Source organism: Anomaloglossus baeobatrachus, chromosome 1 (assembly GCF_048569485.1).
Source record: "Anomaloglossus baeobatrachus isolate aAnoBae1 chromosome 1, aAnoBae1.hap1, whole genome shotgun sequence".
Taxonomy (NCBI): domain Eukaryota; kingdom Metazoa; phylum Chordata; class Amphibia; order Anura; family Aromobatidae; genus Anomaloglossus; species Anomaloglossus baeobatrachus.
Window position 1 is genome coordinate 118,259,194 of NC_134353.1, and position 26,981 is coordinate 118,286,174.

Consider the following 26,981-nt stretch of genomic DNA (forward strand, 5'->3'; position numbering starts at 1 on the left):
TCCACTTCCCTTTCGCTGTGTGCTTGGTGCTCTCCCATACCTAGTGTGACAGTTTTACTATGAGAAACTCGGCCAAGTTAAAAACAACATCTGAAACTAGCAAGTAGAAAAAATGCATATCGGGGTGGTGGAGGGGGTCTCCAAAGTAATCAAGGAATTATAATTGCAACCCAAAACTTAATGCAATGGGGTTTTTGTTAACTTGCGGTAGCAACTGAAACATTTTTTTCCTTTTTGCAATTATGTCTTTGGCCTCTACATAGGTTTACTATGTAAATTGTATTGATGAAACTTTGTGATGTGATGTTTGTTTAGCTTTAGGTCTTGTATATTCTGAACACAATATGTATTTGTTTGGTTTCAGCCCCGGTTAAGTACAGCATCCATGTTCTTAAAGGGCCCTGGGAAGGTTGTGATGGTAGCCATTTGTATGTAAGTATAGTTCACTTTTTCTGTTTGATAAGAAAGCTAATATTGTGTGGGTTGAGGTCGTTCAATAGATTTTTTTTTTTTTCTTTATTTTTTTTTTTTTTTCAAATAAGGTACTTAAAAGTAAACTTTTAAAGAAACATTCAATTTTTTTTCTTCTGTCACTATCCCATATATATATGCACTTTCAGACAGGAAGGAGCAACCAAGGTTATACTAGCTGTGTATGTATGTATATATATATATGTGTGTGTGTGTGTGTGTATATATGTATATATATATATATATATATATATATATATATATATATATATATATATATATATATATATATATATATATATATATAATATGTATAATATGTGTGTGTGTGTGTGTGTGTATATGTATGTATGTATGTATGTATGTATGTGTATATATATATATATATGTGTGTGTTTATAAATATATATATATCAAATGTTTGTGCGTGTGCATAATGTGTGTGTGTATATGTGTGTATGTGTGTGTGTGTATATATATATGTATGTATGTGTATGTATATGTGTGTATATATATATATATATATATATATATATATATATATATATATATAATATTATTTATTTATTTATTTAATATATATATAACTATATAAATAATTTATTAATCACACACAAGTACATGTGTGTACTTCCAGGGGGGTCGTTATCTCACCAGAACTTTTTGTGTGTAGAAATATACCATATGAGAGGAGGGGTAGTGAGGGCAGAAACTTCTATCACACTTACTGATGATGGCTGCATGGCTCCTGTCATTTAATTACAATGCAGTAGATGACTGATCATGAAGAAAACGGGGTTGACCTGTAGGGAAGTAAGTACACTATGTGCACTGATGAGAAAAAGGTTAAAAATGTTTTAAAATTTTCACTTTTAGGCTCCTTATCTCACCATGTACTACAGCTTCGAATGTGAGACTAACTTCATTGTATAGACAATTATTTTGGCTATCTCATACATACATTTGACTTGCAACTATTACCATAACATTAGTTATTCAGATTCTTGTCTTGTCACTGCATTGTTACTGTTTTGCTCATGGTGGTGGAAAAATCTTTTTCTTCTTATATACTACAAACCTGTTCTCACATTCCCTAATAGCTGAGTTGATTAGGTTAGGTTGATTCCCAAGGAAAAAGGTTACTAGTTAGAATCAAGGTGCAGCCATCAAAAAGATTTCCCAAGAAAAGAGAACCCGCGTCCTCCAGCTCATTAATAGCGGTCTCTTGGCCAAGAAAATTGCCAAACTGTATCATGTCAGTGCCATGACAGATGGCTTTTGAATGGATATATGGACTTTTTTTTTTCATGTTCTTCCAAGAGGTGGACATGCAGGCAAAATATTAGTCAACAATGCTGCTCATCACAAGTTCTATCAGTTCTGGTGCTACAAACATGGCAGGGGAGGTGGGTCATATGCTTCATAATAGTGAGATCACAGACGTCCATGCAAGCACCGTGCGACACGTTACACAAGTCTGTAATGGGGGCCTGGAAAAGGTGAAGACGCCTCTACTGCAATATTGTTATACGAAGCGTTGGTTTACGTTTGCAAACAAAGTACAAAAATGGAGTAGAAGACTGTAAACAGTTGATTTGGAGAGATAAGACGAAAGTCTATAGACTAGGCTCTGATTGGTACAAATTGGTCTGGAAGAAACGAGGAGAAAGGGGCTAATGGATCGAGCAATTGATGGAGCTGTCAAATTCGGTGGAGGAAGCCTGATGACATGGGGTTGTTTCACAGCCAAAGGTGTTGGATGCTTGACCAGGATCTATGGTGGTCTCAATGTTGAACTATATGTGAGTATCCTGCAAGACTAATTACTTTGTACACGCAAGTACTATGGGTATGAAAAGGACCCTAAGCATACTTCAAGATTGGCAAAGAAATGACAATGAAGTAGAGGGCCTGCATTGGTTCCCACAGTCCCCAGACCTCAACCATTAAAACACTTGTGGGTAGAGTTGAAGAGAAAGTTGTATACATACCCAAGAGAGTCGATCAGTATGCACCAACATAGAGAACGTGTAGAAGAGACCTGGGTTCAGATTTCGATTGAGACATGATTGAATCTAATTGAGAGCGTGCCCAGAAGGATTTAGGCAGTGTTGAAAGCCGAAGGTACAGTTACAAAATAGTAGCAAAATAATAAAAAAAATAAAATTTAGAATTTTAGGAGCAAACAGTAACAATGCAGTGACATGACAAAAATCTGCATAACTAATCATATTCTAAATAGTTGCAAGTGAAATGTATGTATGAGATAGCCAAGATGATTGTCTATAAAATGAAGGTAGTCTCACGCTTAAAGCTGTAGTGGATGGTGAGATATGGGGCCTGAAAGTCAGAATTTGAAAACTTTTTTTTAACCTTTTTCTCATCAGTGTACATAGTGTACTTCTCTACAGTTCAGCCTGATCAGCATCTGCTACATTGAAATGAAATGACAGGAGCCATGCAGCCATCATCAGTACGTGTGATAGAAGGTTCTGCCCTCACTACCCCTCCTCTCATGAGATATATTACAAAGGGGCTTATTTTAATGTATACTATTGATTTATGAAATGATGGTTACGCTTTAACTACATTTCTTACTTGTCAGTAACAGGGCATGAATACATATTCACGGACCCTGAGTGATATAATCTAATTTTTTATTTTATTTCCTCAAACTACAGAAACGGGTTAAACTTTTTCTTTAAGCTGTTGGCCTGGGTGTACACTGGATCAGCTAGTATGTTTTCTGAAGCTATTCACTCCTTAGCTGACACCTGCAACCAGGTAAGAAGCATAGGGTATCCTATACCATTTATCTAACTAAGGCAGGGGTGGGGAACCTTTTTTCTGTTGGGGGCCATTTGGAAATTTCTACCAACCTTTGGGGGCCGCACAAAATTATCAATGTTTAAATGACCCTGCTATATTGGGTGAAACAATTAACTGGGGGCATGGGGCTGGGGGCACAGGCACCTCACGCGGGGCTAGGGGGCACAGGCACCTCACGCGGGGCTAGGGGGCACAGGCACCTCACGCGGGGCTAGGGGGCACAGGCACCTCACGCGGGGCTGGGGGGCACGGGCACCTCACGCGGGGCTGGGGGGCACGGGCACCTCACGCGGGGCTGGGGGGCACGGGCACCTCACGCGGGGCTGCACACAGGACATTGGGGGGTACTCTGTGCTGAGAGTTTCATGCAACTCTGGGGGAGAGGGTTTACAGAACTGGGGTTTAGGCACAAAGCATTGGGCAGGGCACATAGCAGCAGAAGGTCGGCGCTGGACTCACAGCAGCATTGCATTCACATCACCGGAGTGCAGGAGCCGGACACACTGCATCAGAAGGAGAAGGCGGGCACTCACTGATCTCCGGAGGGCAGGGGGCGTGCACACAACGCTGGACGCTGTGAGGCTGCTGTGGACCCGCCCACAAAGTAAGCACTGGCCGACGGGAGAACACATTGCAGCACAAACAGCAATGTGTGGATTTAAAGGGCCGGCGGCAGCAAGACCGCGGTGACAGCACGAACACTGCCTCCCCCGGGAATCTGCCCGGGGGCCACATAAAAGGTCTTGGCGGGCCACATGCGACCCGCGGGTCGGAGGTTCCCCACCCCTGAACTAAGGTATAACTGATGGTGTTATAGCATGTTTCTACCATCTACTCTGTGTTACGCAGGACCATAGAATTGTTGCAGTATTTATTACCTGGCATCTGTTGTACAGGTTATCTGTGTCAGAGCATATTCACATATAGATATTGCACCACTTCCTAATCTGAGAAGCAAGTTTTAATCACATAGCAAAATATGACTAACTTTCCCCCCTTGGTAAAGAAAGATCATCAAACTCACACTAAATATAAAGGTTCATATCTCTGGAACCATCCGGCAGATTTTTAACAATTTATAGAAACACTACTCTGGAAATTTAAATGCGAAATGAAATGAGACAAAAAAACTGAAAACGTTTTCACTTTATTACAAATTCACTTTAAAGAGGATCTGTCGCCCTCTTCACACTGCGCAAACCTTAAGGGGGCTTTACACACAACGACATCACTAACGAGATGTCGTTGGGGGTCATGGAATTCGTGACGCACATCCGGTCTTGTTAGCGACGTTGTTGCGTGTGAAACGTATGAACGACCGCTAACGATCAAAATTACTCGCCTAATCATTGATCATTGACACGTCGTTCTAATCCCAAATGTCGTTGCTGTTGCAGGACGCAGGTTGTTCGTCGTTCCTACGGCAGCACACATCGCTATGTGTGACACCGCAGGAACGAGGAACCTCACCTTACCTGCGGCCACCGGCAATGAGGAAGGAAGGAGGTGGGCGGGATGTTCGGCCCGCTCATCTCCTCCCATCCGCTTCTATTGGACGGCCGTGTGACGTCGCTGTGACACCGCACGAGGTGGTTCGCCGGCCACAGCAACGTCGCTAGGCAGGTAAGTACATGTGACGGGTCCTAGCGATGTTGTGCGCCACGGGCAGTTATTTGCCCGTGACGCACAACCAACGGTGGTGGGTGCTTTCACCAGCGACATCACTAGCGATGTCGCTGTGTGTAAAGCAGCCTTTAGGAAGCAGGAATCGGAGCCTGGCTGCTCAATTGTTAGAAAGTTTCAAAGAAAATATACTTTAAAGGTCTGTCCGGAGACCAGACTAGTCCTGCGCTGCCCCAGTGACGCTCCTGGGGATTGACTGGTCTTTACCTACAAGTCTCCTCTCCGGCTATGGTGGCTGCTCAAATATTTACTGCAGTCGTGCAGCAAGGCTCTGATCCGTGCCATATACAGTTTGGGCAGCATGAATTAGGTGACAGGTTGAAATGGAAGTATTATATATTGCCAGCAGGTGGCACTGCTTTTCCTCAAGTGTCTGTAGTGTGCACAATGTCTCCAGATTTGTACAGATTGTTGTCGCTCCTGCTCATCTAGTAATATAATTATTAATACCTGGAAAAGTGATGTCAGAATAGTAAATACAGTGGCTTCTTCCCATAACATGAAAGGGGATTATAAGTCTTTGTATATAGAGAGATGTATCTATATTATTACCTATTTGTGTATATAGATATACAGTGGAACCTTGGATTAAGAATAACTTGGTTTGAGAGCATTTTGCAAGACAAGCAAAGCTTTTTACAAATGTGTAACTTGGTTTAAGAGCAATGCTTTGCAATAAGAGCAAATACCGTGCACACTTCTGATTCCATCCTTTCACTGACTCTGATCCGCTCTGGAGGTAACGTACAGTATACCATAGTACAGTACTGTATATACTATATAGAATATCTATCAATTTGCATTTACGGATACAGTATTGTACTTTCTTTCTGCTAACTAGCGCAGCACATTGCTTGTACTGTAATGTAATTGTGCACTTTTCCTACCCCACATTTGGCTTAGTTCTGCTGTTAATTGGGGGAGAAAGATTTGGGTGGTGTTTTTTTGTGTATTGTTCTAGAATAAAGGTTGTCATATTTATACATCTTTTTTTTTTCTTTTCTCTCTATACTGTACCTTCCGCCCACCAACACTTTTATTGTCATCTAACGTGCAGTTTAATTTGTTTTATGTTTTCTACTGTTCTGTACAGTATTTTGTATTTGTGTACTGTAATAATGTTATATGAAAACAGTACATTATTTTGTATTACTGTAATAAGGTTGTATAAATACAGTAAATATTTTTGGGTTGTGGAATGAATTGTCTGCATTTCAATTATTTCCTATGGGAGAATTCGCTTTGATATAACAGTATCTTGGTTTTGAGAGCACAATCCTGGAACGACGAATTATGCTCGTAATCCAAGGTTCCAATGTATTAGATATAGTTCTTCATGTTTAGGCTACAAGCCAATGTATATTTCTATATTTGAATGTTTGTGTGTGTATGTGTATATGTGTAATAAATAAATATAATATATATATATAATAATTAGTACAGACCAAACGTTTGGACACACCTTCTCATCTCTAGAACAACTGTTAAGAGGAGACTTTGTGCAGCAGGCCTTCATGGTAAAATAGCTGCTAGGAAACCACTGCTAAGGACAGGCAACAAGCAGAAGAGACTTGTTTGGGCTAAAGAACACGAGGAATGGACATTAAACCAGTGGAAATCTGTGCTTTGGTCTGATGAGTCCAAATTTGAGATCTTTGGATCCAACCACCGTGTCTTTGTAGAAAAGGTGAACGGATAGACTCTACATGCCTGGCTCCCACCGTGAAGCATGGAGGAGGAGGTGTGATAGTGTGGGGGTGCTTTGCTGGTGACACTGTTGGGGATTTATTCAAAATTGAAGGCATACAGAACTAGCATGCCTACCACAGCATCTTGGCGTGCTATTCCATCCGGTTTGCGTTTAGTTGGACCATCGTTTATTTTTCAACAGGACAATGACTCCAAACACACCTCCAGGCTGTGTAAGGGCTATTTTACGAAGAAGGAGAGTGATGGGGTGCTACGGCAGATTACCTGGCCTCCACAGTCACCAGACCTCAACCGAATCAAGATTGTTTGGGGTGAGCTGGACCGCAGAGTGAAGGCAAAAGGGCCAACAAGTCCTAAGCATCTCTGGGAACTCCTTCAAGACTGTTGGAAAACCATTTCCGGTGACTACCTCTTGAAGCTCATCAAGAGAATGCCAAGAGTGTGCAAAGCAGTAATCAAAGCAAAAGGTGGCTACTTTGAAAAACCTAGAATATAAGACATATTTTCAGTTGTTTCACACTTTTTTAAGTATTTCATTCCACATGTTTTAATTCATAGTTTTGATGCCTTCGATGTGAATCTACAATTTTCAGAGTCATGAAAATAAAGAAAACTCTTTGAATGAGAAGGTGTCCAAACTTTTGGTCTGTACTGTGTATATATATATATATATATATATATAGATATAGATATAGATATAGATATAGATATAGATATATATAGATATAGATATAGATATAGATATACAGTGCCTACAAGTAGTATTCAACCCCCTGCAGATTTAGCAGGTTTGATAAGATGCAAATAAGTTAGAGCCTGCAAACTTAAAACAAGAGCAGGATTTATTAACAGATGCATAAATCTTACAAACCAACAAGTTATGTTGCTCAGTTAAATTTTCAACATAAAAGTGTGGGTCAATTATTATTCAACCCCTAGGTTTAATATTTTGTGGAATAACCCTTGTTTGCAATTACAGCTAATAATCGTCTTTTATAAGACCTGATCAGGCCGGCACAGGTCTCTGGAGTTATCTTGGCCCACTCCTCCATGCAGATCTTCTCCAAGTTATCTAGGTTCTTTGGGTGTCTCATGTGGACTTTAATCTTGAGCTCCTTCCACAAGTTTTCAATTGGGTTAAGGTCAGGAGACTGACTAGGCCACTGCAACACCTTGATTTTTTCCCTCTTGAACCAGGCCTTGGTTTTCTTGGCTGTGTGCTTTGGGTCGTTGTCTTGTTGGAAGTTGAAATGACGACCCATCTTAAGATCCTTGATGGAAGAGCGGAGGTTCTTGGCCAAAATCTCCAGGTAGGCCGTGTTATCCATCTTCCCATGGATGCGGACCAGATGGCCAGGCCCCTTGGCTGAGAAACAGCCCCACAGCATGATGCTGCCACCACTATGCTTGACTGTAGGGATGGTATTCTTGGAGTCGTATGCAGTGCCATCCAGTCTCCAAACGTCACGTGTGTGGTTGGCACCAAAGATCTCGATCTTGGTCTCATCAGACCAGAGAACCTTGAACCAGTCTGTCTCAGAGTCCTCCAAGTGATCATGAGCAAACTGTAGACGAGCCTTGACATGACGCTTTGAAAGTAAAGGTACCTTACGGGCTCGTCTGGAACGGAGACCATTGCGGTGGAGTACGTTACTTATGGTATTGACTGAAACCAATGTCCCCACTGCCATGAGATCTTCCCAGAGCTCCTTCCTTGTTGTCCATGGGTTAGCCTTGACTCTTCGGACAAGCCTGGCCTCGGCACGGGTGGAAACTTTCAAAGGCTGTCCAGGCCGTGCAAGGCTAACAGTAGTTCCATAAGCCTTCCACTTCCGGATGATGCTCCCAACAGTGGAGACAGGTAGGCCCAACTCCTTGGAAAGGGTTTTGTACCCCTTGCCAGCCTTGTGACCCTCCACGATCTTGTCTCTGATGGCCTTGGAATGCTTTTTTGTCTTTCCCATGTTGACCATGTATGAGTGCTGTTCACAAGTTTGGGGAGGGTCTTAATTAGTCAGAAAAGGCTGGAAAAAGAGATAATTAATCCAAACATGTGAAACTCATTGTTCTTTGTGCCTGAAATACTTCTTAATACTTTAGGGGAACCAAACAGAATTCTTGTGGTTTGAGGGGTTGAATAATAAATGACCCTCTGAATAAACTTTTCACAATTTAAAAAAAAAAAAGAAAAAAAAAGAAATATCATTATTTTTTGCTGCAGTGCATTTCACACTTCCAGGCTGATCTACAGTCCAAATGTCACAATGCCAATGTAATTCCGAATGTGTAAACCTGCTAAATCTGCAGGGGGTTGAATACTACTTGTAGGCACTGTAGGTATATAGATATAATAAATAGCTGTGTTGGCTGCTCTATTATTCCCCCGTTATTGGAGCTCTTCCCTACATGCTTTGCCCTTTTCAGCACTTTTTGAACTGTATCAGGCTGTGTTGGCAGAGCCCCATTGACAAGGGAAAAGGTAACACCCGTTGTCAATTTATTTATACTTATTCAGGGGCAGTAACGGGAACAGCAAGACAGAGCCAAAAGAAAAGATTTCACAAACTTGTTGTTTTATGTTGTATACAAGTATTTGTAAAATCTGCATGTCACAAGGTAACAGGTCCTTATTAAACCTTACTGTTAGGTGAGTGCTGGTGAGGACATATAAACCTTTCCTCTTGTGTATTTCAGGCACTGTTGGCTTTAGGTATTTCACAGTCTGTCCGGACGCCGGATCCTGGACACCCGTAAGAATAATTATTTAATAGTAAATATTTTGACCTGTATAAAGGAGGCTTAGTGTTGTTCTGCAAATCACAGTGAGCAAAACATACAAATATATTTATTACTTTATGCCAATAGAACCCATTTTTTTAAATCTGTCCTCATCTGCACATAATACCCTCTAATGGTGTTCCTTAAGGCGCTGTTCCCCCTTCAGTTGCCTTTGAAATTGGCAATCATGTGCCGTGACTCTCGGACTGCTTTCTGCCAGCATAGCTGCATTGTGTCTAGAACATAACTTTTCCTGTGAGGGATAATGTCAGGGAAAGTGACAGCGCCTCCTGCATTACTGTGCAGGAGCTTTATAGCAGGGAGCAACGCTGCCTGTGTGCTGGTAACTAAAAAGTCATGTACTACATGATGGGCTGTGTACAGGGGACAGAAAGGAGAAACTGCAGGATGGGCTGTATATAGAGGGGCTGAGATGAAGGATATACTCCAGGATTTGTTGTAAGAGAGGGCTGAGAGGAGATATCTACTACAGGATGGGCTCTATATAGAGGGGCTGAGAGGAAGGATATACTGTAGAATGGATTGTATTCAGGGGACTGAGAGGAGATATCTACTACAGGATGGGCTGTATATAGAGGGGCTGAGAGGAAGGATATTCTCCAGGATGGGTTGTATGCAGAGGGCTGAGAGGAGATATGTACTACAGGATGGGCTGTATATAGAGGGGCTGAGAGGAAGGATATACTGTAGGGTGGATTGTATTCAGGGGACTGAGAGGAGATATGTACTACAGGATGGGCTGTATATAGAGGGGCTGAGAGGAAGGATATACTCCAGGATGGGTTGTATGCAGGGGACTGAGAGGAGAGATATACTCCAGGATGGGCTGTATACAAGGTCTGAGATTAGATGAACTGTTCGTTTTTGTTGCATGCTGCACACAGATCAGTGATGTGATTCTCCAAATGCTGCTTTATTAATATATTGTTGAGGCTTTTCTTGTCTTGGATGGATCAATAGTGTGGCATTTGCAGGTTGACATCGCTGATCTGTCAGATTTGATACAGTATCAACCAATGAGGTCTCTCAGTTCTTTTAAATTATTTTTTTTTTTATCTGTCAGAAGCAGGCAACAAACACAACCGTGCGCTGCCATTGTGGAGGAGTGCAGGAGAGTTGAGCTCTGCTAACACCAGCCAATGCTGTAACCCTCCCCTGCAGTATACTGATGTAGCTGAATGTGTCAGTCTGGGCACTGTACAGGAGCAGACAGGCACAGAAGAGTAAGGGGAATTCTTCACTCAAATTAGATAATATCTCTGATCTGGGGCTCGCCAGGAGCAGACAGGAGGGGGGACAGGTCTACAAGAACTGCTTGGAAATGTAGTTCTAGCAGATAAGAATAGGACTGACCCTTCTACTATGTGAAGTTGGATGCACCGAGGAGCTAATAGAGATGAAAAATAACAAAGGTACAAAGAATTTTTTTTATGCTTTTATATTAGCAATAAGTATATTTACTGTGCTTTGTAAAAAGTTATGCAGTTCTGAGAAATATCCCTTGAAGTATACACCGCCTGCCCTCCTGGCACAGTCCGAGAGCGGCTTCAGGTGTCTCCTGTCCCACAGGAACATTTTTTTTCTTTCTCATTGATATTCATTTAATCCTACATGAAATGCAGATGTTGCATTTTATTCAGTGGAACTTATCATCTTAAAATGACCTATTGTTTCAATCAGGTCGTTAGTTTAAAGGGAACCTGTCACCAGGATTTTCCATTATAAGCTGCAACCACCACCACTGAGCTGTTATATACAGTATTCTGGAATACTGTATACAAGAGCCCAGGCCGCTCTGTATAATATGCAAAACACCTTTATTATACTCACCTAAGGGGGGGTCCGGTCCGATGGACGTCACTGCTCTGTCAATGCCTTCTCCATCTTGTGTGATCTCCGTCCACCTACCCATCCCCATGTGAATGATGCGTCCTGCATCATTCACACAGAGTGTTAGGCTGCTTTCACACACCTGTTTTTTGCTGAGCGGCACAATACGGCGCTTTGCAGAAAAAACGCAACCGTTTTTTTTTGCCACCGGTTTCGTTTTTTCCCGCATAGACTTGCATTAGCGCCGTATTGTGCCGCATGGCCTTGCGTTGCTTCCGGTTTTTGCCGGTTGCGGCATATTTAGCGGCATATTTAGCCAATGCGGCGGCCGGATGGAACGTTGCCTGGCACGTTTTTTTTGTGCGGTGAAAAAAACCGCATCGCGCCAGATTCGGCGCGATTTACAATGCAAGCCTATGGACGCCGGATGCTGCGTCCTGCGACAAAAAACGCATCCGGGCGGAGAATGCGTTTTTTTTACACTGCGCATGCTCAGTATCAAGCCGTCTCCGTCAAAAAATGGACGGGTGGCATGGATAAACTTATGCAACAGATCCGTTTTTTCCGCCGCATCCGTTGCATAGGTTTTTGAGGCGAATTGAGCCGCACTGCAAAAACCGGATGTGTGAAAGCAGCCTTACATTGCGCTCCTACTCATGCACCCTTTGATCTGCCTGGCTGAGGGCCACTGTAATGCGCATGCGGTGTCTGTTTTTGACTTTTTTTCGCTCCTTCGCATTAACTACTTTACTCTGCCCTCAGCTGGGCAAATCAAAATGTGCATGCGCAGGAGCGCAATGGAGGCCTCTCTGCGAATGACACAGATGCAGGAGGCGCTGGACCGAGAGCAGCGACTAGGTGAGTATAATAAAGGTGATTTTTCTTATGTTTTACAAAGCGGCTTGGGCTCTTATATACAGTATTATAAAAGGCTGTATATAAAGCTGGGTTTACACACTGAGACTTTCTAGCGATCCAACCTGCGATCTCAACCTAGCCGGGATCGCTACAAAGTCTCTGGTGAGCTGTCAAACAGGCAGACCTGGCCATTGACCTAACAGCGATCCGGACCTGCAGAGCGACTAGCTGGTCGTTGGGGACGTGTCAAAAAAGCAGGTGAACTTCACCCGACTTCATTTAATGCCGCGCGGCTCTGTCTGTGTGCCGTGTAAATAAATAATTAAAAAATCCGGCGTGCGGTCCCCCCCTATTTTAATACCAGCCAGATAAAGCCATACGGCTGCAGGCTGGTATTCTCAGGATGGGGAGCTCCACGTTATGGGGAGCCCCCCAGCCTAACAATATCAGTCATCAGCCGCCCAGAATTGCCGCATACATTAGATGCGACAGTTCTGGGACTGTACCCGGCTCTTCCCGATTTGCCCTGGTGCGTTGGCAAATCGGGGTAATAAGGAGTTATTGGCAGCCCATAGCTGCCAATAAGTCCAAGATTAATCATGTCAGGCGTCACCCCGAGAAACCTTCCATGATTAATCTGTAAATTACAGTTAAAAAACACACACCCGAAAAATCCTTTATTAGAAATAAAAAACACTAACAAATTCCCTCATTACCAATTTATTACCCACAACAAAGCCCTCCTTGTCCGGCGTAATCCACGGTCCTCCAGCGTCGCATCCAGCTCTGCTGCATGCAGGTGACAGGAGCAGCAGAAGACACAGCCGCTCCTGTCACCTGCACGCAGCTAATGAAGAGAGCCGTGTGATCGCCTGAGCTGTCACTGAGGTTACCTGGATCCAGCGGTGGATGCAGCGGTGGCCGCGGGTAACCTCAGTGACCGCTCAGCTGATCGCGCTACTCACCGCCGCTCCGGTCAGCTCCACGCAGCAAATGAGGTGAGTAGCGCGATCAGCTGAGCTGTCACTGAGGTTACCCGCGGCCACCGCTGCATCCACCGCTGGATCCAGGTAACCTCAGTGACAGCTCAGCCGATCACACGGCTCTCTTCATTAGCTGCGTGCAGGTGACAGGAGCGGCTGTGTCTTCTGCTGCTCCTGTCACCTGCATGCAGCAGAGCTGGATGCGACGCTGGAGGACCGTGGATTACGCCGGACAAGGAGGGCTTTGTTGTGGGTAATAAATTGGTACTGAGGGAATTTGTTAGTGTTTTTTATTTCTAATAAAGGATTTTTCGGGTGTGTGTTTTTTAACTGTAATTTACAGATTAATCATGGAAGGTTTCTCGGGGAGACGCCTGACATGATTAATCTAGGACTTATTGGCAGCTATGGGCTGCCAATAACTCCTTATTACCCCGATTTGCCAACGCACCAGGGCAAATCGGGAAGAGCCGGGTACAGTCCCAGAACTGTCGCATCTAATGTATGCGTCAATTCTGGGCGGCTGCTGACTGATATTGTTAGGCTGGGGGGCTCCCCATAACGTGGAGCTCCCCATCCTGAGAATACCAGCCTTTAGCCGTATGGCTTTATCTGGCTGGTATTAAAATTGGGGGGGACCTCACGCCGGATTTTTTAATTATTTATTTATTTTACTGCACAGTATAGACACGCCCACCGGCTGCTGTGATTGGGTGCAGTGACACAGCTGTCACTCAGCGTGTGGGCGTGTCTCACTGCAACCAATCATATTTGCCGGTGGGCGGGGAAAAGCAGGGAATACGAGATTGTTTAATGAGCGGCCGGCTTTTTCAAAAAAGGAAAAGCCGCTGGAGCAGAGTGAACGCCGTGCAGTGCCGGGGATCGGTGAGTATGAGAGAGGGGGGGACACTTCAGTCACTCGGGGGATTAGCGGTCACCGGTGAATCCTTCACAGGTGACCGCTAATCAGGACGCTACACAGACAGAGCCGCGGAATCGCTGTAAAGTCCCCTTTACACACTGAAACTTGCTAGCGATGCATGCTGCACAGCGGGAAACAAAGGACCTAGGAATGGTCCTGAACGATTTGTAGCGATCACAACTTCACAGCAGGGGCCAGGTCGCTGATAGGTTTCACACACTGCAATGTCGCTGGGGAGGTTGCTGTAACATCACAAAACCGGTGACGTTACAGCGATGTCGTTTGCGATGTTGCAGTGTGTAAACCCAGCTTAAGGGATCACTGGTGGTGGACGCAGCTTATAATGAAAAAACCTGGTGACTGGTCCCCATTACATTTCAATATCTCTATCAATATATTAAAAACTTTAATTGTGCAATGTTCACATTGGCCACTACGCCTAATATTAGGCTCATACTTCTTTTCTTCATCGTTCCTTATGGGAGACCCAGACTATGGGTGTATAGCTTCTGCCTCCGGAGGACACACAAAGTACTACACTAAAAAGTGTAGCTCCTCCCTCCTAGCATATACACCCCTCTGGATAACCAAATCTAGCCAGTTCAATGCTTTGTGTTCAGGAGGCACACATCCACACATGCATTCTCATCTGATTTTGATTTTTGGAAAGAATTTGAAGAAAAGCGGGTCCAAGCTGGACTCCCGGCATGTCCCTTCTCACCCCACTGTGTCGGCGGTGTTGTTAAGGTTGATTTCAGGGCTGGAGCCCTTCATGCCGCGCTCCTTCACCATCCCCTAGGGTTCTGGCTTGAAGTGGGAGCCAGCACGGTTCTTCCTGCCTTGCAGGAGACCGGTCTCCATCCGCAGCCCCTTTTGGATCCTGCCGGACGGAGCACTCGTCCCTCAGGGACCTGGCCCTGCGTCTCACAAGCTAAGTATCTGAGACATGGTTATCGGGGGGTCCCTTGTACTTTATTGTTGGGGAGAGTGTGCTGTGGAACTATGCTGACTTTTCCGGCCGGTTCTCTGGTTTTCACCGGAGAACCGCGCCGATGGTGCCTGCGCGCCGGCCGCATTGTTAAATTTAGGCCCCGGCTTCGCCTGAGACCTACTTTCGTTTTCACTGCCCCTGCATGCCAATCATGCAGAGGGACAGTGCGGCTCCGCCCAGCGGCTATTCGGCACAGGGAAGGGACACTCCTCTCTGAGGAAAGATTCCCTCCCCTGTATACCTCCTTGGCCCTCCGGATCCCGCTCTTTGAGTAGGCCCCACCCCCTCTCCTCGCTCCGGCGCCATTTTATCAGCGTTCTCACACTGATCGGAGCTGGCTGCAGCATCTCTCTGGGGGTCCGGCCTGTGAGATCTGGAGGGCACACAAACGGTCTGGTAAGCCACAACCTCCGGTTGTGGACCTGCTTATATACTCTCTGGGGGCCATTCTGCTCAGAACCCCCACTTCAGCAGCATGTCTCACACAAGGAGCAAGGCTGCAAGGCTGTACTCAATATGCACTGCATGTAAGCTCGTACTGCCTGAACCGAGCACATATCCACATTGTGATGCCTGCTCTAACATGGTGGTGCCTCAGCCTGGAGTCTCACTCCCAGTGGTCCCTCCGGCTGCTCCGGCTCCGGTGGCTGAACCCCTGGCTTGGGCAGAATCCTTCTCTAAGTCTATCTCCCAGTCCTTTGCCGACTCCATGGGACAGTTGTCCCGGACTCTGCTGAGCATGCATCAACCCCCTTCTCAGGGCGCCTCTGCTGCTACGGCTCGCTCAGCAGAGCTCACAGAGCTCAGACTCCGTCCTCCTAAACGGAGACGCAGGGACTCCTCTCCTTCCTCGTCCCGCGGCTCTGATTCACGAGCTGAATCGCAGGACGAGGAGGATGCCTTTACTGTGGGCTCGGACGCTACCTCCATGTGCCCCATTGATCTGACCGAAGGTGATGCAGATGTTAGTGATTTGATTGCGTCCATTAATTCTGTACTGGACCTCAATCCACCAGTATCAGAGGAACAACCCTCTCTGGTAGAAAAGCACCAGTTTACCTCACCGAAGAGAGCAAGGAGTGTGTTCTTTAACCACTCCAGTTTTCAGGCCACTGTGACCAAGCCCAGGGCCTGTCCTGACAAACGCTTCCCAAAGCGTAGTTCTGATGACCGTTTTCCCTTTCCACCAGAGGTGGTCAAGGAGTGGGCTCATTCACCGAAGGTAGACCCTCCGGTGTCTAGAATCTCAGCCCGGACAGTTGTATCTGTGGCTGATGGCACCTCACTTAAGGATTCCACTGACCGCCAGGTTGACCTTCTGGCCAAATCTGTATATGAAGCGGCAGGGGCCTCGTTCTCCCCGTCTTTTGCAGCAGTATGGGCTCTCAAAGCCATCTCTGCTTCTCTAGAGGAGATGCATTCCCTCACCAGGGACTCTATGCCCGAAATGGTTGCCTTAACTTCCCAGGCTTCAGCCTTTTCATCCTATGGCATGTCTGCCATTCTGGAGGCTTCTCACCGCACGGCGGTGGCTTCGGCTAATTCCCTCGCTATCCGCAGGATCTTGTGGCTTAGAGAGTGGAAAGCAGACACTTCTTCCAAGAAGTACCTTGCTGGGCTCCCATTTGCTGGGTCCCGGCTGTTCGGCGAACAACTGGATGAAATTATTAAGGAAGCTACTGGCGGGAAGAGTACTTCCTTGCCACAAACTAAAACCAGGAAACCTGTCCAGGGCAGGAACCAGTCGAGGTTTCGTTCCTTTCGTTCCTCTAACTGGTCATCCTCTAAGCCCTCAGCTTCGTCCACTAACTCAGCCAAGGACCGGAAACCCAGCTGGTGCACGAAGCCGCGTCCTCAGAAGACCGCAGGAGCCGCTGCCACTAAGGCAGCCTCCTCTTGACTATCTGGCCGCACCAGCAACGTCCTTGGTCGGTGGCAGGCTCTCCCACTTTGGCGACGTGTGGTTTCAACACGTCTCCGATCAGTGGGTGGGGGATATAATCTCAAAACAGATTTTTTCTGTCCACTCCCCCCTGATCCAAGGCCGCCGCCTTCTCTCAGGCCGTGGCATCCTTGCAGGCCAACGGAGTAATTGTACCGGTTCCCGTCCGGGAACGGTTCAGAGGTTTCTACTCAAATCTCTTCCTAGTCCCCAAGAAGGACGGTTCCTTCCGGCCCAACCTGGATCTCAAGCTTCTCTACAAGCATGTTCAGGTGCGGCATTTTCGCATGGAGTCTCTGCGGTCAGTCATTGCCTCAATGACCCAAGGAGATTTTCTAGCATCCATCGACATCAGAGATGCCTATCTGCATGTGCCAATTGCAGTTTCACACCAGCGTTGGCTACGTTTTGCAATCGGAGAGGAACATTTCCAATTCGTGGCTCTCCCCTTCGGGTTAGCCACGGCCCCTCGAGTATTCACCAAGGTCATGGCAGCAGTGGTTGCGGTTCTGCACCTCCAGGGGTTGGCAGTGATTCCTTACCTGGACGACCTTCTGGTCAAGGCTTCATCCAGTGCAGACTGTCAGCGGAGTGTCTCGCTCACTCTCGCCACTCTAGTCCAGTTCGGGTGGCTTGTCAATCTACCCAAGTCCACTCTGACTCCGACCCAGAGTCTCACGTACCTAGGGATGCAGTTCGAGACTTTGCCGGCACTTGTAAAGCTGCCCTTAGTCAAACAGCAGTCCCTCCATCTGGCGGTGCGCTCCTTGCTGAGGTCTCGCCGTCACTCCATCAGGCACCTAATGCAGGTGCTGGGTCAGATGGTGGCGTCAATGGAAGCGGTTCCCTTTGCCCAGTTCCATCTGCGTCCTCTGCAGCTGGACATTCTCCGCTGTTGGGACAAGCGGACTTACTCCTTGCACAGGTTGGTGGCTCTGTCGCCACAGACCAGGGGCTCCCTTCAGTGGTGGCTTCGGCCCCTCTCTCTGTCTCAGGGACGCTCCTTCCTGGCCCCGTCCTGGGTGATCCTCACCACGGATGCCAGTCTAATCGGCTGGGGAGCAGTATATCTCCACCACAGAGCGCAGGGCACTTGCACTCAGTCCAAATCAGCCCTCTCGATCAATGTGCTGGAAATCAGAGCTGTGCTTCTAGCTCTCCTAGCCTTTCACCATCTGTTGGCGGGCAAGCACATTTGAGTCCAGTCAGACAACGCGACAGCGGTTGCCTACATCAATCACCAGGGCGGGACACGCAGCCGCCTGGCAATGTTGGAGGTTCAACGCATCCTTCAGTGGACGGAGGACTCCAAGTCCACCATATCCGCAGTCCACATCCCAGGCGTGGAACACTGGGAGGCAGATTATCTCAGCCGTCAAACCGTGGACAGCGGCGAGTGGGCTCTGCATCCGGCAGTGTTTCGTACAATCTGCCGCAAGTGGGGCACTCCGGAAGTGGATCTAATGGCATCCCGGCACAACAACAAGGTTCCGGTTTACGTGGCTCTCTCCCACGATCCTCAGGCCTTTGCAGCGGACGCGCTGGTTCAAGATTGGTCCCAGTTTCGTCTGTCTTACGTGTTTCCCCCTCTAGCTCTCTTGCCCAGAGTCCTGCGCAAGATCAGAATGGAGGGCCGTCGGGTCATCCTCATTGCTCCAGACTGGCCCAGGCGAGCTTGGTACCCAGACCTGCTCCATCTGTCCGTGGAGGTGCCGTGGCATCTTCCGGACCGTCCAGACCTTCTCTCACAAGGTCCGTTTTTCCGCCAGAATTCTGCGGCTCTCAGATTGACGGCGTGGCTCTTGAGTCCTGGATCTTGACGACTTCTGGTATCCCTCCTGAAGTCATCTCCACTATGACTCGGGCTCGGAAGTCTTCCTCGGCCAAGATATATCACAGGACCTGGAGAATTTTCCTGTCCTGGTGTCGCTCTTCCGGCCATGCTCCTTGGCCTTTTTCCCTGCCGACCCTTCTGTCCTTTCTACAGTCTGGTCTGCAGCTAGGACTATCCCTCAATTCCCTCAAGGGACAGGTCTCGGCTCTGTCAGTATTGTTCCAGCGGCGTATCGCCCGGCTGGCTCAGGTGCGCACCTTCATGCAGGGCGCATCTCACATCATTCCGCCTTACCGGCGGCCTTTGGATCCCTGGGACCTTAATCTGGTCCTCAAGGCCTTGCAGAAACCCCCTTTTGAGCCACTTAGGGAGGTTTCTTTGTCTCGTCTTTCACAGAAAGTGGTCTTTCTAGTGGCCATAACTTCTCTCAGGAGAGTCTCTGATTTGGCTGCTCTCTCTTCGGAGTCACCTTTTTTGGTTTTTCATCAAGACAAGGTGGTTCTCCGTCCGACTCCGGACTTTCTTCCTAAGGTGGTATCTTCTTTCCACCTTAACCAGGACATTTCCTTGCCTTCCTTTTGTCCGGCTCCTGTTCATCGCTTTGAAAAAGCGTTGCATACTCTGGATCTGGTGCGGGCGCTCCGGATCTATGTTTCTCGCACCGCTGCTCTTAGGCGGTGCACCTCTCTTTTTGTGCTGACCTCAGGACGGCGTAAGGGCCTCTCGGCTTCTAAGCCGACCCTAGCTCGTTGGATTAGGTCGGCCATTTCCGATGCCTACCAGTGTACTCAAGTGCCTCCCCCGCCGGGGATCAAGGCACACTCGACCAGAGCTGTCGGTGCCTCTTGGGCTTTCAGGCACCAGGCTACGGCTCAGCAGGTCTGTCAGGCTGCCACTTGGACTAGTCTGCATACCTTTTCGAAGCACTACCAAGTGCATGCTCATGCTTCGGCAGATGCGAGCTTGGGCAGACGCATCCTTCAGGCGGCTGTCGCCCATTTGTGAAGTTAGGTTTCGCCTACTTCTCAGTTTTCTGTTTATTCCCACCCATGGACTGCTTTGAGACGTCCCATGGTCTGGGTCTCCCATAAGGAACGATGAAGAAAAAGAGAATTTTGTTTACTTACCGTAAATTCTTTTTCTTATAGTTCCGTAATGGGAGACCCAGCACCCTCCCTGTTGCCTGTTGGCAGTTTTCTTGTTCCATGTGTTTTCACCGGCTGTTGTTGTAGACAGAGGCTCCGGTTGTTCCGGTTTTTTGCTCTATCTCTACTTGTGGGTGGCTGTCCTCCTTCAGCTTTGCACTAAACTGGCTATATTTGGTTATCCAGGGGGTGTATATGCTAGGAGGTAGGAGCTACACTTTTTAGTGTAGTACTTTGTGTGTCCTCCGGAGGCAGAAGCTATACACCCATGGTCTGGGTCTCCCATTACGGAACTATAAGAAAAAGAATTTACGGTAAGTAAACAAAATTATCTTTTTTCTGTGTAGATGACCCCTCAGCAGCCACAGGAATGTAAGCAGCAATAGACTGGCTCTAACTCTTTGGAAGGGATTTCTGGGCATATTCTGATCTGGGCCAAAGTCACTGTGAAGGTCAGCGGTGACATCACGTATTGTGAAGGCTGGATCCTGTGCTCTCTGCTGTATATAGAGGTGTTAGCTGTCATTGTAATCTTGTCTGTGAAGATAATGAAACTTCTGAAAAGTGACCTGTACAGAATAAGAAGTAAGAATCTGTTATTGGGCTACACTCCTCAACATTGAAATTGAACCACCAAGAGAGAAAAGTGTAGTTATGAAAATCTCAGGAGCGCTCGACATGTTAATTATATGCATATGTGACAAAATGGAAACAACGTTTTCAGAACATTACGATGTATTCAGTATAGAATATTAGCGTCATGTGCAGAAATCCTTTGCTGCTATCAAGGAAGTTGTTATTGGCTGTCTGAGGAATGTTCTGCCACGTTGAATGCACTTGTGCAAATCATCAAGATCCACTGCTGGCAGCGTCCTTTGCAATTGACGACTAATGATGTCCCAGTTGTGCTCAATGGGAGACTAATCTGGACACGCTGCAAGCCATGTTAGCACATTTAGGCCACACAGGCTGCTGGCGGTAGCACAAGCAACATATGGCCTGGTGGTTTCATTTTAAGAAAGTGGCTCCTGGAGCAGTTTAGAGAAATGGACGTGCCAGTGGTTTCATTAAAAAAAGAATGTAATGCTGAAAGGTTAGTGTACCTGGAATTAAGACTACTGGGGTCAGGGTATGTACATTATGCCACCCCACACCTCAATCCTAGGAATAGGACCTGTTTGACATTCCCTCATGTAGGCTCCTTCATGACCACCTCGCTCAAAGGATATCATGGTGTTGTGCAAGACGACGCTGGAGGTAGGAATGGAGGCAAATATGGACAGTATTATGGCTTCAGCTGTCAAAGTACTGAGAATTGATGTCGGTAATTGCTAATGAAGTTCCCCTTGTTGTTTTGGGGATTCCAAATCCAAGGTATTTAAGGAGACGATAATAAGACAAAACAATCACTGATCTCGGGGAGACCAGCCAGAGAAAACACTGCCGGCAGCCAACGAGGGCGCTCAATATAGTGAAATCCTAGGTGCATTTCCCCCTGGGAAATATGCAAATCAAAAAAGTCCGTGGAGCCTCTGTTAGGAGTCTCAACACAGAAACTAGCCAGATATCCCTCCGGGAAGGACCTAGCCAAGGGGTGTCTCTTTTTAGGAAACCACCATATGATGTGGCCCTTTTAGTCAATATCCAACTCTTTGACAAGTTTAAAGATATGACAAGGGAAATACCAAGGCCAGGTATCCATCCACAGACAGCTGTTTCGGGGTATTGCCCCTCATCAGTGTGGAGTAGGAAAGGTCCTTCCCGGAGGGATATCTGGCTAGTTTCTGTGTTGAGACTCCTTACAGAGGCTCCACGGACTTTTTTGATTTGAATATTTCTCAGAGGGCAATGCACTTAGGATTTCACTGTATTGAGCTGTGTTTTCTCTGGCTGGTCTCCCCGAGATCAGTGATTGTTTTGTCTTGTTGGTCTACTAGGCATTGCTCCCACCTAGCCAGAATCCTACTCCACACTGATGAGGGGCAACACCCCGAAACAGCTGTCTGCGGATGGATACCTGGCCTTTTGTATTTCCCTTGTCATATCTTTAAACTTGTCAAAGAGTTGGATATTGACTAAAAGGGCCACTTAATATGGGGGTTATGCTGGTTTCCTAAAAAGAGCCACTCCTTGGCCAGGTCCTTCCCGGAGGGATATCTGGCTAGTTTCTGTGTTGAGACTCCTAACAGAAGCTCCACAGACTTTTTGATTCGCTCTCTGTAATGAAGTAGGACAGTACAATGCAGCATAATATGACGATGCTCGGTGGTGGCCTCCCATCATAATACAGAAGACCATTCTGTATCCAGCAGAAGAGTATACATGTGCTCGTCGTCCCTCAGACCGGCCTCATCCTCTCATTCCAAACAAGACACACTGTGTAGATACCGTATTTTTCGGACTATAAGACGCACCTGACCATAAGACGCACCCTGGTTTTAGAGGAGGAAAATAGGAAAATAAAATTTTAACCAAAAAATATGGTCATGACACACTGTTATGGGGCGAGGATCTGCTGCTGACACTGTTATGGGGTAATGTCCCCAAATTCTCTACTAAGGTACCCCATTCTGGTAAGGATCCTCCTGCCTTGTATAGGATCCTGCTCTTATACCCGCATCCTGCTCATAATATACCCCCCATCCATCCTGCTCATAATATACCCCCCATACATCCTGCTCATAATATACCCCCCATCCATCCTGCTCATGATATACCCCCATCCATCCTGCTCATGATATACCCCCATCCATCCTGCTCATGATATACCCCCATCCATCCTGCTCATGATATACCCCCATCCATCCTGCTCATGATATAACCCCATCCATCCTGCTCATGATATACCCCCATCCATCCTGCTCATGCTATACCCCCATCCATCCTGCTCATGATATACCCCCATCCATCCTGCTCATGATATAATCCCATCCATCCTGCTCATGTTATACCCCCATCCATCCTGCTCATGTTATACCCCCATCCATCCTGCTCATGTTATACCCCCATCCATCCTGCTCATGATATAATCCCATCCATCCTGCTCATGTTATACCCCCATCCATCCTGCTCATGTTATACCCCCATCCATCCTGCTCATGTTATACCCCCATCCATCCTGCTCATGATATTCCCCCATCCATCCTGCTCATGATATACCCCCATCCTGGTATATGGCCTGTGGCACAGAAAAAAAAAAATAAACGTTTATACTCACCTTTCCTCACTCCCTGAAGCACCGATCTCTGTCTCAGCTGCAGCGCCGCTGTGTGGAGGCGTCACCACGTGTGGAGCCGTCACCGTCTGCAGCATCGCGAATCGATGTCTTCCTGTCTGTGCCGGTCAGCTGAGCTGGTGGACACTAGCGGCGCGCACAGCGATGACGTCATCGCTGTGCGCGCCGCTAGTGACCAGATCAGCTGACCGGCACAGACAGGAAGACATCGCGCGATGCTGCAGGGGGACGGCTCCACACGCGGTGACGGGTGAGTGTACTGATTCACTGCTCCCCGCGCTGATAATGATGCACGGGGGGCAGTGAATACAGCCGCACATGATCACTCCACGCTGTAGTTGCCAGGGGTGATCACGGCCGGCTGTTAATTATGCGCGCACCCCTCCGCCCATCACCCCGCCCACCTGTCAGCGCCGTTTTCGCTGAGAGATGATGGGCGTGCATATGTAATGAGCGGGCCCACGTGGTCACGGCAGGCGCTGCTGCAGCCTGCTCGTGCCCCCGATGACCCCCTCCACCGCATCACCCACATTCCCGGCCGCAGCCCTATAGTCAGACCATAAGACGCACCCCCTACTTTCTCCCAACATTTGGGGGGAAAAAAGTGCGTCTTATGGTCCGAAAAATACGGTAAGTTATTCAGAAATAACTCACGATTACTCTGACAGCTTTACAATTATTATTATTATTATTATTTTATTATTATTTTATTTTTTTAAAACTTTTTATTTGATAATGGCATGGACATATAATAATAATCACTGTGGTAAATTTTTTATACATTCATCATCATTTTAAAGAAACGTTTTCTTGTTACATCTTTATCTTCCTATGGTTCACAATCAAATCCCTTTTACTCCTAACATAACTGAGCCAAAAACAAAATAGCTGGACTTAAAAGGTCTGACATCACCACTCCCGAACCTCCAGCCTCCCCAACTACACCAGGACAGTTTCATTATTCTGGAGATCTCGCTTTGTGTATAACTTTTTTAAAGTCCTCCATTTCTTGAACAACTTTGCTGTGCTTTTTTCCTTGCTTCCCTCCGCATTTAGTTGGTCCATTGTCACCAGTGATCTCATGGTATTTGTTATTTCCGGCATGTCAGGAGTCTGTCTTTCCAGCCAATGCCTAAGAATGCACTTTATAACTACTAAGAGCATCACAAGCACCACCTTAGGAATATAAGGGAATGTGCCCAGATTAGGACTCGCTGCGTTCAGAACGCAGCGAGTCCTTACCGGGGGAGGGCGTTCGTCTCCTCCGCAGGAGAACACAAATCAAACATGGTCCGTGGAGCCTCTGTCGAGGAGTCTCGACACAGAAAATAGTCAGATATGCCTCCGGGAAGGACCTAGCCAAGGAGTGGCTCTTTTTAGGAGACCACCGTAACCACCATATCCATATTAAGTGGCCCTTTTAGTCAATATCCAGCTCTTTGACGAGTTTAAAGATATGACAAGGAAAATACCAAGGCCAGGTATCCATCCACAGACAGCTGTTTCGGGGTATTGCCCCTCATCAGTGTGGAGTAGGAGAACACAGCTGTCAGTATCCACAATCAGGGTTCAGTGCGCTGCGGTCTCTTCGCTGTTTTCTCCCTACGGATTACACACGTGATTCCGCAGCAAACAATTGACATGCTGCGGTCTGGAAACACACTCCGCAGGTCAGTGTTTGCTGCGGAAAAAATAAGCACAGTGGGCACGGGATTTCTAGGAATCCCATTCACTGTGCTTGTACGTATACCGCAGCGGTTTGGACGCAACAGACGTATGATGCGTCCAAACCGCTGAAAATACTGATCGTGGGCACGCAGCCTAAGAGTAAATTTCCCTCCTGTCTTCTTGTGGCCCTACATAATGAAATAGACATATCATCGGGTCTTTTGCTAGCTTTATCCCTCAAATTTTATCTTTGTTTGATTGCTTTCTCCCATACTCTTTCTACAGCCGGACACTCCCAAATGCAACGGAACAGCTTTGACTTGTGTAGATTACATTTTGGGGCAGCTATTTAAATAGTGTACAGGGGCATTTCTAAAGGACAGATCAAAGGCATATATCGCATTTTGCATCGGTTTGTACTGCATCTCGCGCCATTGTTCAACTTTTCTTACGGTTATCCATCCTTTAATCAATTTGTCCTGTAGTTCTTCATCAGGAAATCTTTTCCCGCAAATCCCCAATACTTCATTCCCTCTACCTCATTCGTGTTGATTGCACATGTGAGCATACTACGTTGACAGCGATATCTGCCCCACATTCACTCTCATCAGGCTGTCAAGCACACTTTCCTTTACAATTATTTTTTAACTGCTTGCTATTTCTCAAAAATTAAAGATTGTTTTGTTGTTTTTTTTTGTTTTTTTTTGTTTTGTTTTTTTTAGAAAACCCAAAACATAAAATATTCCAAGTGTCTGACTTGGTGCCGATGAGTGACAAGCGAGCTCTACCGTGCTCGAGTGCTCGGTTGTTCAAGTTAAGCCCCTCCGAGCATCCACGGCTCGTTACAGGTGTCCAGCCCCCGAGCACGGCAGCGCTCGCGTATGACTATTACACATATTATGGAGGTGGTGTTCAATTAAAAACAAAGTATGGATTTCTTATTCAGATACTCAGAAATGTTTTGAACAAATCTATTCCTTGTGAATATACCATTAGTCCTTATTTACTCATCAGTATTTGGCCAGTATTTTACGTCAGTATTTTTCTGCCAGAACCAAGAGTGGAAATTACAGGGAAAAACTATAATTGAAAGATTGACCCCTGTTCTGTGATTTGGAGACCATCCTGGTTTTTGCATATAAATGCTGATGAAGCCCTTAATTAGAGAACCTGTCAGGTGCAATATACACCCAGTACCCCTAGGAGTTCTGTGCGCATATATCTAATCCCTGCCTAACCGTCCCTGTATCTAGTAGCAATAGATAAAGGGATCTTTAGAAAAGTATTTGTAAAGATCATTTATGATATGCTAATGAACGCAGGGACTAGTCGCAAAGGTGTTCCTGCGCTCATTCCACCCTCTTAGCATGTTAGTACATCCCTGTGGGCATACTAACATGCTAATCAGTGCAGCATGACCAGCGGTGACGCACGCACCTGTTTCCACTGTGACCGCTGATCTGAATGCCGGGCACTTCTGGTCATGCGCACTATGAAGTCAGGTGTACATGTCCCGGTTCAGAGACGTCTAGTGCGCATGACCGGAAGTGCCTGGACTTCTGATCTGCAGTGATGGCAGACACAGGTACTCATGTCAACGCTGATGATGTGGCATTGAATAGCATGTTAGCACGCCCTTGTAGGTGTGCTAACATGCTAAGAGGGCAGAATGAGAGCATGAACCAACGCCCTTGCGACTAGTCCCCTCACTCATTAGCATATCATAAAGACATTTTTAGAAATTCCTTTTCTTTGTCGCTCTATTGGGAGACCCAGACAATTGGGTGTATAGGCTATGCCTCCAGAGGCAGCACAAAGTATTACACTCAAAAGTGTTAAGCCCCTCCCCTTCTGCCTATACACCCCCCGTGCTCCCACGGGCTCCTCAGTTTTTATGCTTTGTGCGAAGGAGGCAGACATGCACAGCACAGCTCCACAGATTAGTCAGCAGCAGCTGCTGACCAGGTCGGATGGAAGAAAAGTGGGCCCATATAGGGCCCCCAGCATGCTCCCTTCTCACCCCACTCTTGTCGGCGGTGTAGTTAAGGTTGAGGTATCCATTGCGGGTACGGAGGCTGGAG

At 46.7% G+C, this 26,981-nt stretch overlaps 1 protein-coding gene across 2 annotated transcripts in view; it reads left to right on the forward strand.

The window, feature by feature from the left end:
- SLC30A9 (solute carrier family 30 member 9) overlaps positions 1–26,981 on the forward strand; it is a 178,955-nt gene that overhangs the window by 90,583 nt on the left and 61,391 nt on the right. For both annotated transcript variants that reach the window (XM_075347000.1, XM_075347001.1), the window contains 3 exons: positions 365–432; positions 3,153–3,255; positions 9,388–9,443. In XM_075347000.1, coding sequence (XP_075203115.1) covers positions 365–432; positions 3,153–3,255; positions 9,388–9,443 — 227 coding nt within the window. The remainder of the gene's footprint in view (positions 1–364; positions 433–3,152; positions 3,256–9,387; positions 9,444–26,981) is intronic.